Below are 12,070 nucleotides of genomic sequence, written 5' to 3'. Positions count from 1 at the left end.
ATCTGAGCTGTCATGTAGTCTCTATGCAAAATAAGAGGCTGTCTTGGACATTTTCTACTGAACGTACAGTCACCTTCCTTTTGTGCTTTAAAATTCATATCAAAGGATTAGATACAGTTGAATACTTGAAAAACAACTACTAAGACAAAAGATATCTCCTAACAGAAGTCTATTTTAATACTAAAGCTGTCTAAATTAAGGTTACACAACAGCAGCATTACATTCATTCTTCCATATGCATGGAATTAAAATATAAGTCGTGGGATCACTGGATTGTTTAGCTATATTTTTTTCTACTTTGGAGATTATTGGGAGGAATTTTTTTTTATAAAAGTGGGTTTTTAAAACGAATGCAAACAATTGGGATATCTCCTACACAAAACAACTGAATAGCAAGGTATTTCGGAAAGGGGCAATGCACAGGCTATTTTTATATTCTGTTCATGGACTAGCGCAGGGGTCCCCAACCTTGGCAACTTTAAGACCTGCATGGCTGGCTGGTGAATTCTGGGAGTTGAAGTCCACAGGTCTTAAAGTTGCCAAGGTTGGGGACCCCTGGACTTGAATAGCTGGGACTTGAATAGCTTCACTTTCACTTTCCAAGATCCATCTGCATCCATGTCTAGCAAACAAAAGCTTTCTCTGCCCTTCCATTATAATCTGTCCATGCACATCGCCTATGAGCAAAATGAAATATATCTGAGCTTGCCAAGATGATAAAATCAAGAAGTCTCTCTCTCCCTCCCTCCCTCTTTCTCATATATGGCCATCTAACAATTTACCTTATTAATCAATATATTTGGATGTGATTCAGAAAATACCATTTGAAAAATGGTATTTGTTTCTGAGTTAGTTTCTGCTTGCCAGTGTGAATGGTTATGGAGACCAATCAAATTTAACCTGACAAAACAATTATTTGTAAGTCTCACAATAAAGTCCTAGATGAGAAAAAGAGAGCATATTAGCACCTGATGACAAACCAGTTTAAAAAGAAAATACTCTTTTTTAAAAAGAAAATACTTTTTTAAAAAGAATTTTAAAAAAATACAGTAAAACTATTATTAATTTTGTGTTTCCAGACCTGTGAGAATAAACCTGCCTTGTTCATAGAAATTTGGGAAGACTGTGCCAGATGTTGTCTTTCATTTGTTGTTTTTACACCTATCTGCATTATGAAGCACTCAAGAAACATTTTGCCTTTGTAAGACAATAAGACATGATGAAATCTAAATTTTCACTGTCATAGGTCTAATGATTTCATAATACTGTCATTGTCCCTCTGGTGATTTATATTGCTTTCACAGAACACATAACACCCATCAACACTGAAATAATAAAAAGGCTGCCTTCATTATTATTTTGGCACAATGACGATTGGATAATTCTAGAATGCTTCTAAATGACTACTGGGAAAATAATTGATACCATCAGACGTCAAATCCAACTGAAGATTTTTTAATATTTTAAAAATATTTTGGAGGCTTTGGAAGGCTCGTATCACCTCAGAACCATTGGTTATGGTTTAATAATTTAATCTCTGTTGAGATAGGCAGTTACCCTTTAAGTAAGATATGAAATACTAGCAATATTGGGGCCAAACTATAAATTCATTTTCCTTCCTTCCTTTCTTTCCCCTTTCCTTTCTCTTTTGCCCAAATATGTTGTATTTAGAAAACGTGCATTTTATTGCCAATTGAATAGAAAAATACTTATCAAAATGTCATTTTTTTGACATTAAGTCATTAATCCAGTCATATTTAATAACCTCCTTGAAATTCCAAGGAAGTCATGTGGATTATACTGTAGAAAGCAGATTGAGAACTGCTGCCTTATGCAAATTCCAAATTAAGTTAAAATGGAAGTAAAAACCCAAATATTTTCCAGGAGAAAACTATCATGAGCATAGAAGATGAATGTGAAAACAGACTGTGAAAGACCAAGAAAGCAAGTACACTGGATTTCAGAACAGATGATGGAAATTGCATAAAGGGAAGAGAAGCTAAAGTTTAGAAAAGTAAAGGAACATGACAAAGAATTTCAGAGTTGCTAGAATAAACAAACAGTATCACATTATAACACTGAAGATGGAAACAAGACTTGGGAAAAACAAGTCTTCCAAAAGAACACAGAAATAAGGAGGTTCCAGCTTAAAGTGATATACTAAAGAATGCCAATGGAAAGAAAGAAAGAAAGAAAGAAAGAAAGAAAGAAAGAAAGAAAGAAAGAAAGAAAGAAAGAAAGAAAGAAAGAAAGAAAGAAAGAAAGAAAGAAAGAAAGAAAGTTGTGGTGAAATATTTACTCGTTACTCGTCCCAGCTTCTGCCAACCTAGCAGTTCGAAAGCACGTAAAAATGCAAGTAGAAAAGTAGGGACCACTACGGTGGGAAGGTAACAGCATTCTGTGCACCTTTGGCGTCTACTCATGCCGGCCACATGACCACAGAGACGTCCTCGGACAAGCGCTGGCTCTTCGGCTTTGAAACGGAGATAAGCACCGGCCCCTAGAGTTGGAAACGACTAGCACGCATGTGCGGGGGAACCTTTACCTTTTACCTTACAGATTCCCAGGAGGGACAGGCTGCATTCCAAAGAACCAAGAAACAGCTAAGTTTAGATAGTTTGGTTGGGAGTCAAGATAGCTCCTCCCTATTAGTACTCAGAGTACATCTTTAATTATGCAAATAGTTACTTTAGTTTGACAAGATTTCTGTCTATAGTGAGGAAAAATAAAGGAAACTACTTAGATGTAACTCTGCATGCCTTTCCTGGTTTTTGGAGCCTGACACTATCATACAATATCCACATACTAGCAAAATAATACATAGGATCTCCAACACAGACTGTACCCTACATGAGAAAAGATATTCAACCTCTTTTTAAAAAAGGCCAAGAAACAAGTTACATTTTTGCTGATGCAAGGTGGGTGAGAAAGCCAAAGAATACTAAAAGGAAGTCAATATATGCCTTATTGGTTATAGAAAAGCCTTTGATTGTGTTGAGTCTAGCTGTGGAATGTCCTTGGGAAAACAGGAATCCCAAAACATCTTGTACAAAATCCATCTACAAGACAGGAAACCACAGTATAGATATGACAAAATAGCCTGGCTACAGGTTTGGCCAGTCAGTCTTACCCCAACAACCTCACAGGGTAGTTGGGTGGGGGAAATAGGAGGAAGGAGTATCAGATGCGTTTGCCATCTTGTAATATACAATAGACATGGGATAAAATAATCTAATGTAACAAAAAAATTGAGACAAGGCTATATGGGTAGTCTTTCAGTTATGACCATTTTGAAGTTAGAATGGCACTTATGAGGTCAAAGGCTACCAATTTTCCTTTAAATTCTAACTTTAATTAATTCCAACTATGTCTTTTGTCTAATATTTTAAAAAAAACTTTTTTTGCTCACATGCAAAGATGTCCAACAGGGTATACAAGCCTCTGGAAACTGCTATGGATAAGTTTAAAATAGACACGATTTTATTTACTTAAATAAATGGTTTGTTCTGTTTACCCTTGCATGTCCCTTGTTACATTACTACATCAAAGAAAATATACTTTTCTTAGCAATCAGTATTACTAAATAAACTTTTAAAAATTTCATTTTCTTGATTCAAAATGGACCCTATTTAGAATAGAAGCTGTACCCACATTGATGCAAAGTAATGAAAATCTCCTGAACTCGGCAGGATTTTCTTACAAGCAAAGCAACTCTGGGATATTATGTAAGAATAAAGTCAAAAGCATCATAAAAAATTTACAGACACACATTCTGGGTCACTTTATGAAAGACTCATCAGGGAAACCTTATTAAAGCAAAAATGTTTATTAGATCCATTCACAGCATCACAGGAATTATGATCTGGGTCTCTCCTTCTTGCCTTTGTACAAGGCTAGTAGAGAAACATTGGCGACTTTAACAACTTTGAAGCGAACTCCAGGAATGTCACCAACAGCATGACCCTTCCGACCAAAGCCAGCAACCAGGACTTCATCATTCTCCTAGTTTAAAACAAGACAACAATTAATGTTTGATGACAAAAGCATGATCATACTTTTACAATTTTTAGTTCTAAGAAAAAAATGATTTAGTTTCATTCAATTAATAATTTTCCACCTTCAATCAGGTGCCATATTATAGCCATCAATGCATTTACCTCAATAAAATTCAAACAGCCATCATTGGGAACAAAAGCTGTAATCTTCTTGCCATTCTTGATAAGCTGAACTCGAACACACTTCCTAATGGCAGAATTCGGCTGTTTAGCCTCTACACCACTGAAACATGAATTGAACAATACAGACACTGTTATAATACATTTCTAAAATACAATAATAATGCTTAGCATCTAATTATACAATCTTCATATTCTGAATTCATAATCTTAAGATCATAAAACCAAATGATATTTGGGGTTGTCTTCCCGTGTGCAAATGACAATCAGAACTAAGGCACAATTTACAGCTAGTCCTGTTTATGTTAAGAACACAGCAAAATCCAGGCATCTCTGTATCTCTTTATTTTCCATGGATCTTACTCCAAGTAAGTGTGTATAATGCTGGAATATTAATTTTACCTATTGTAAGAAAAAACTGGACAATTATGTAAGTAATAATACAGATAAGCACACAGATAAAACCCACGGAACTTAACAAGACAAACTGAAGTCTGAGTTCCATGGGCTTGTTTATAAGTAAATAGAAACATATAGAACAGTATCCTTAGGCAAATAACTGGCTGTTATATGCTTCATAAAACAAAAACAAAAGAAACAACATTTAAAAAGATGCAAAAGACGGATTAAGGTTGGTTATAGGTAAACTAGTAGTTCTCAAAGTGTGGTCTGGGGGCCCTGAGAGGTCTCCGAGACCTTTTCAGGAGGTTGACAAAGTCAAATATTTTTAAATCATTTCATTTTAATTTCTAATACATGAAATGCAGAAATAACTGATATAAACCAAAGCTTGTTGGGAGTCCTCAATCATTCTTAAGAATATAAAGGTTCCCGAGACCAAAATGCTTATTATTCTGTATCAAACACTAATTTCTAATTTTAATAATTGGAACAGAGAAATCATTCAGAGCTGTGCTAAGACAACAACCTTGAAGATCTTCCTCTTACCGGTAGAATTCCAGATTGTAAGTTTTATTATGGACTTTTTGAAGTTGTAGGTACAAGAACATTCCCATTCCAACCATCAATACAAATTCTCTCTCTAAGGCTGCATTTCATACGGAGAATCGGGAATACCCAAGCACCTCTAACAGCAATAGCTCAATTATAAATAATTCCACACTCTAGTTAATAATGGTGAGATCTCACTTACACTTTTTCCAGGACAATTCCCTTAGCATGGGAAGCTCCCCCAAAAGGGTTGGCTTTCAAAGCAGTGCCCAGATGGGCCTTCTTATATTGTTTGTCATGCCACTTCTGTTCACGACGGTGACTGCGCAGCTTCCTGGCTGTACGAAGTCCACGACACTTGCCTAGAAAAGGAAGTTTAGAGATGAGAAGAATTATTTTCCCTGGATTTCATCCAAAGGACCTCATTACAATAGGCCAGGGGTAGGCAACCTTCTTCTGCCAACCTAGCAGTTTGAAAGCACGTAAAAATGCAAGTAGAAAAATAGGGACCACTCCGGTGGGAAGGTAACGCCTTTGGCGTCTAGTCATGCCGGCCCCATGACCACGGAGACGTCCTCGGACAAGCGCTGGCTCTTCGGCTTTGAAACGGAGATGAGCACCGGCCCCTAGAGTCAGAAACGACTAGCACACATGTGCGGGGGAACCTTTACCTTTACCTTTAGGCAATCTTGGCTTTTTTGATTCATGGACTTCAACTCCCAGAATTCCTGAGGCAGCATAGCTGACTCAGGAATTCTGGGAGTTGAAGTCCATGAGTCATAAAAGAGCCGAGGTTGCCTACCCCTGCAATAGGCCTTACTACTGATTTTTGTTGTTGTTGTTGTTAAACTTTCATGCTGTTTTTATTCTTGGTTCCATCGACTACTCTTGGTATTTGGGTGATATTTACTGTGGTGACAAAGAAGCTACTTGCAGTCAGATCTACTTAACAAGATAGGATTCCTCGAGGGGGGGGGGGGAAACAAGATTGCAAATTAAATTTTAAGTTTTAAAAAGCGACCCAAAGCCACAGAAAGCTCCCTCCGAGCCCTGCCAGGAGACTGAAAAGGCGCGTGCAGGGAAATCGAACTGGACTCGAAGGAGACTTCCGCAAACTAATTGGCGCTTTAAAAAAAGAAAATCTGACCGAAGACAGCAGCATCGAGGCAGACAATACAGTTGCAATTATATATGCCGGCCCCCCTATGCAGACACCCAGACTTATAAGGACCGCTTATACCGCCCGTCACAAAAGCTCCAGGTTCCCCTCACCCATTGCGCTGCCGCGTCTCGAACCGAAGACGACAAAAAAGACCCACAAACCTTTGCGGCGGATTTACGTAACAGTGGCAAAGACCCCGCGTACATGTGGTGGCCTCCGCCTGACTCGCCGGATTTTACACTATTTTACACTTCTGTTAAGAGGGGGGGAAAAAAGGGCGAATGCCAGCGTGGGCGCGGGAGGCTGAGCGGGAAGAAGAAAAAATTACAAGGCCGCTCACGTGTGATCGTAATAAATTAGAAACGCCTCAAAGATATAAACACAAAAAAACGCATTCCCGCAGTATCTGGATTTCTATCTTCGCAAAGAAAGCCAGCCTAACTGGAGGTCTACCGTTTCTAGGCTTGAGCAAATGAGACTCTGTCAGAAAAGGAGCGGCTGCCAAATAAATTCCGCACAATGCACCGCGCCGCAACTATCCTCCTTGCAGCAGGCTTTCAGTTAGACAGCTTTTCCCCCCGAAAAGTGTGCGTTGCGGGAGGGTCCTCGAGGCCGATGCATTCTGGGTCTTTCTTTTTCCTCCTCGGGATCCGCGGACGACACGATGGGTGAGGTGCTCCGGGTCTGGGCTTCTCATTATGGCTGAACGGAGGGGTGAAAAGGACCGCATTGTGGCTGAGGGATCTTGGCGGGCGGGAAAAAAGCACACACGCCCCGCCGCCGTCCGCTCAGCGCAATCGTTACTCCATTTTTTAAGCGCCACGAGGGACCCCCTTGTGGGTTCCTAAAATTAGTCCCTCCTCGTGTTATTAATTCATAGAGCTCCCTGATACGAGATAACAGCGATGGTATATTTAAAAAATCGGCCAGCAGGATTTGCCTATTCGGAAACTGAAGAGTACATTTCCTAACCTTGAGTTTCTAAGGATGCACTGAAATCCAAATCCCATCTTCCCCGACAAGCTTTGCCAGAGATGTGCTCGTTAGGGGATAGGGGAGTTCAAACTGAACAGGCTTGAAGAGCATGACATGGAAAATACATTTTAGAGCCAGTGTTTGCCATCTGTGGTAAAGTTGATGAGACTACAGCCGGCATGACCACTCTTGAGTATTTTGGGAATAAAAGTCTATAGAGAATCCCAAAAAAGGTTTTGTTTGATTTATATATTTACCATATTAAACATGGGGCAAATCTTTATTTCCTGTTTTCAGCCTATCTTGAAGGCCATCGAACAGGCTATAGTCACACCGGACAGTTCATATATTTGTGTAAATTACTAACAAAGAATTAAAGGAGAACTGAGATGCATTTCTGACTCTTTAGTCTGACTGAAATGCATCTCATCTCAGTTCTCCTTTAATTCTTTGTTAGTAATTTACACAAATTATATATATATGTATGTATGTATGTGTATGTATATGTATATGTAATTATGTGAAGAGTGATATTGTTTTAAATTTTTTCAAATTTTTTCAATACCTAGCAAATAATTTTGATTTTGCAGACCCTAAGAAAGTCTTGGGCAGGGGTCTTCAAACTTCCAGGCATGCTGGCTGAGGAATTCTGGGAGTTGAAGTCCACAAGTCATAAAAGGGCCAAGTTTGAAGATCCCTGGTCTATACCAAGTCAAACTTGGCCCTTTTATGACTTGTGGATTTCCACTCCCAGAATTCCTCAGCCAGCATGCCTGGAAGAAGAATTCTGGGAGTTGAAGTCCACAAGTCATAAAAGGACCCAAGTTTGAAGACCCCTGCCCAAGACTTTCTTAGGGTCTGCAAAATCAAAATTATTTGCTAGGTATTGAAAAAATTTGAAAAAATTTAAAACAATATCCCAGAATTCCCCAGCCAGCGTGCCTGAATGATTTTTTTTACATCATATTTGGTTTACATAATGAGATTTACTTACAAAACTCAGATTTCTCTAATGTTTACGTTCCCATTTATTCTGCAATGAGTAATGATATTAATTCCCATTTTTTTTTATTTTTTTTTAATTCCATTTATATCCCGCCCTTCTCCGAAGACTCAGGGCGGCTTACAAGCTTAGCAGTAGCCTTCATTCTATGTATATGCCTGCTTATTAGGGCTTTCATACACCCCCCCCCAAACGGCATTATTACAAAGTCAGCTTAATTGCCCCCAACAATCTGGGTCCTGTTACTAGGTGTATTATAAATAGGGGAAAAATTAAAATAAACTGGGAATGTGCTATGAAAAAGGAAACCAGATTGGAACTTTAGAAATCGTAATATATATAATGTGCATTTGTATGCACACACACAAAGAGGGGAACACAAGACTTTGGAACAATAATAGAATAGAGCTGGAAGGGACCTTGGAGGTCTTCTAGTCCAGCCCCCTGCTTAAGTAGGAGAACCTACACCATCTCAGACAGGTGATTGTCTAGCCTTTTCTTAAAGATCTCCAGTGATGATTTCTGGGGGTAAGCTGTTCCACTGGTTGATTGATCTCACTGTCAGGAAGTTTCTTCTTAAATCCAGTTTGCTTCTCTCCTTGATCAGTTTCCAACCACTGTTTCTTGTCCTTCCCTCTGGTGCTCTGGTGAACAACCTGAACCCTTCTGCCCCTCAAATACTGAAACTACTATCATGTCTCCCCTATTTCTTTTCTTTAAGCAAGCCAAACCCAAGTCCCGCAGCCGTTCTTCATATGTTTTAGTCTCCAGGCCTTTGATCATCTTAATTGCTCTTCTCTGAATTTTTTCTAAACTCTTAACATATTTTTTGTGGTATGGTGACCAAAATTGTACTCCAGGTGTGGTCTTACTAGGGTTTTATAAAGCAGTACTAATACTAATACTTTGCATGTTCTTGATTCTATGCCTCTGTTTATACAACCCAGGATTGTATTAGCTTTTTTGGTTGCTGCTGCACACTGCTGGCTCATATTCAAGTGATCATCCACTAGGACTCCAAGGTCCCTCTCGCAGTTACTGCTTTTAAGCTGGGTCTCACCCAATCTGTATTTGTGCTTTTGGTTTTTCCTGCCTAAGTGCAGGACTTTGCTTTTCTCCAAATTGAAACACATTTTGTTGGTAGGCCCCATTGTTCGAGTTAGTCAAGATCTTTTTGGATCTTCCAAATTTTGTTTATAAGGCTTTAGCATAGAGTACCTCATTTTCAGTATAATCAGTTGCTTAAATTTGTGCAAAAAAACATCCTGGATGTAGTATCAGAAAATACTGTAAAATATTAGTGCAATTTTGAGTAGATTAAAAAAAATGAATCTTAGAAATCCTACTTAAATAGGGGAAGTTGATGAAGGGCCAGTTTTACAGACTTAATTGTAATTCCTAATAACTTTTATCACACCATTTTCTAGGCAAGTGTCGTGGACTTCGCACAGCCAGGAAGCTGCGCAGTCACCGTCGTGAACAGAAGTGGCATGACAAGCAATATAAGAAGGCCCATCTGGGCACTGCTTTGAAAGCCAACCCTTTTGGGGGAGCTTCTCATGCCAAAGGAATTGTTCTGGAAAAAGTGTGAGTTTCACTAGGAATTCATTGAATCTTAATTTTGACTGAAGAGATTCACCCTGTTTCTTTTAAGGTGTATTGTACTGTTTAGCAGAACTGATAAATGGATTAAGTGCAGTTGGGTGGCTGAGTAACATTTCTAATACATTCCTGTTACTAGCATTTAGGAAAATGTTGGGGATATTTGCTCTTTGAGTTTTGTAATCATAGCAGTATTTTAGGAAGCATATTTTTGAAAGTATTAATGTATTTTGTTAATACGAATAGCATCAAATACTGGAAATTTTTCTTTAATTTCTGATCTTCTGAGTAAAGTGAAATTTGATATTAGTTTTTGCTGAATACTTAAATTACATTAGGCATTACTTGTTCCATGGACTTGTTATGGCTGATTTGCAATTTGCTGTTTGTGTCATAAGTGAGACGTGAGTTTTCATTATTGGCATTTTGGTTATTTTTTAGCTCAGTGAATTTCAGTTTTGTTTTGTTTTTTTGTAGGCAGCCCATCAATATGAGGACTTGAGCTAAGCTCAGTTTTACAAAGATAGAAAATCTTCATTCAGTTAGGGAATACTTTTGATCTGTCAGAAAACCTCATGGAGGGAATGGAAAATATAGCGGTTTCTGCTGCACTTCTGTGTGTTTTCCTTCCTTAAAAATTTGACCCAAAAATTTGAGGAACTATCTGGAACATTGGAAGATATAAAGAAAAGAAAGCTGCAAAGATCGTCTCCCTTTAAGCTAGCTGGATTGGTTCTGAACTCTTTAAGAAATGTTCCCACTAATGGAAGAGAAGCTGAATCTGACCCATGTCTAAAATGGTTTTCCTTAGTGGAAAGTGGTGGGAATATGCCTTTATTAAATAAAATGTTTTTCTATCCTAGCCAAGAATATGTGTAGCTTGTGGTAAAAAAATTAAACATACATTCATTATTTTCATTTTAGTGGTGTGGAGGCTAAGCAGCCAAATTCTGCTATTAGAAAGTGTGTCCGAGTCCAGCTCATCAAGAATGGGAAGAAAATAACAGCTTTTGTTCCCAATGACGGTTGCTTGAACTTCATTGAGGTGAATAATTAATCTTTGCTCTATAAAACAGTAGGGAATAGTAATGTGTTTTTGCAATAATTATGACTGAGTTTTTTTTATAAAATATTTCAGATGCGATCATTTTGCAGGAGAATATTTGCACAGAAAATTCTCAAAAATTGCAGGGAGGCGCTTACCTAAAAAATGTCCTACCTATAAAAGTACAAGGATCAACTAATCTCCCTTTTTTCTTATACACACACAAACCTACAATACAACCTACATATATACATATAAAGATAAAATCAAGCAGAAGAAAAAACATTAGCTGCCTGTATATGAAGGGGAATGATGGACCCTTGCAATAAAACATTGTCCAGGAAGTTTGTATTGTGGTCAATTATTGGGAGATGAATTTGGACCATGAACTTGGTTTCCTAGTATTCAGATTTTTCTCAAGAAAAAAAAGACATTTCAGGAAATTAGGGTTTTCTTTTTTACTGTTCTTTTTCTGTGTTGCTTCTCAGCTTTTAAAAAGAAGTAATAGATTTCGTTTGGCAAAGTGAGCCTTCAAAGACTCAAAAGTTGTTGTGTATATGTTTATTAAATTTTGATTGAATGACATTAACTGTTATTTGTTCATTGTTCATTGAATTTTAGGAGAACGATGAGGTTCTGGTTGCTGGCTTTGGTCGAAAAGGACATGCTGTTGGTGACATTCCTGGAGTTCGTTTCAAGGTTGTCAAAGTGGCAAACGTTTCCTTGTTAGCCTTGTACAAAGGCAAAAAGGAGAGACCCAGATCATAAATTTTATTTCGCTGTTAAGATAATAAATAACCGTTTGCTCTTAAGAAATGGCCATCACTTTTATTATGATTAATTTTGTAGTTTGGACATCATGCCTTTTACATAAATGTCAGGCTTAATATTTATAATAATTAGGTTGGTCTGGAAAATTTCATATTGGATCTGGATTTGTATACAATACCAGAGTGGTATATTAGTCATTGATCATAACCTAGAAGGCCTAGTTCAAATCCATCGCAATCGTGGAAGCTCACCGGAGATTTTTTTGCCAGTCATGATTTTACAATTAACCTGTATCAAAGAGTTGTCATGGGAATTGGAGCTTGGAATACCTTTAGTTCCTGAAGGAAAAATAAGATAGAAATGTAACAATCATTTTAGGGTTGATG

The 12,070-nt window shown here is 37.9% G+C and overlaps 2 protein-coding genes across 2 annotated transcripts; one reads left to right on the top strand and one right to left on the bottom strand.

Annotated features, from left to right (window-relative positions):
• Positions 1 to 3,803: 3,803 nt before the first annotated feature.
• On the bottom strand, positions 3,804 to 6,447 carry LOC308661041 (small ribosomal subunit protein uS12). The gene is made up of 4 exons (XM_081315746.1): positions 6,399 to 6,447; positions 5,329 to 5,488; positions 4,158 to 4,278; positions 3,804 to 4,002 (listed from the first exon to the last, which is right to left on the bottom strand). The coding sequence occupies exons 1-4, from the start codon at positions 6,400 to 6,402 to the stop codon at positions 3,856 to 3,858; spliced, it is 432 nt and encodes a 143-aa protein (XP_081171872.1). The 5' UTR covers positions 6,403 to 6,447; the 3' UTR covers positions 3,804 to 3,855.
• A 426-nt stretch (positions 6,448 to 6,873) lies between these two features.
• On the top strand, positions 6,874 to 11,729 carry LOC308664107 (small ribosomal subunit protein uS12). Its single transcript, XM_081321110.1, has 4 exons — positions 6,874 to 6,956; positions 9,694 to 9,853; positions 10,793 to 10,913; positions 11,535 to 11,729. Exons 1-4 carry the CDS (start codon positions 6,953 to 6,955, stop codon positions 11,679 to 11,681), a joined length of 432 nt encoding a protein of 143 aa, XP_081177236.1. The 5' UTR covers positions 6,874 to 6,952; the 3' UTR covers positions 11,682 to 11,729.
• Positions 11,730 to 12,070: the final 341 nt, after the last annotated feature.

This window comes from Vipera berus, assembly GCF_964194415.1.
Source record: "Vipera berus genome assembly, chromosome: 2".
Classification (NCBI taxonomy): domain Eukaryota; kingdom Metazoa; phylum Chordata; class Lepidosauria; order Squamata; family Viperidae; genus Vipera; species Vipera berus.
This window is presented reverse-complemented; position numbering and strand designations above follow the sequence as displayed.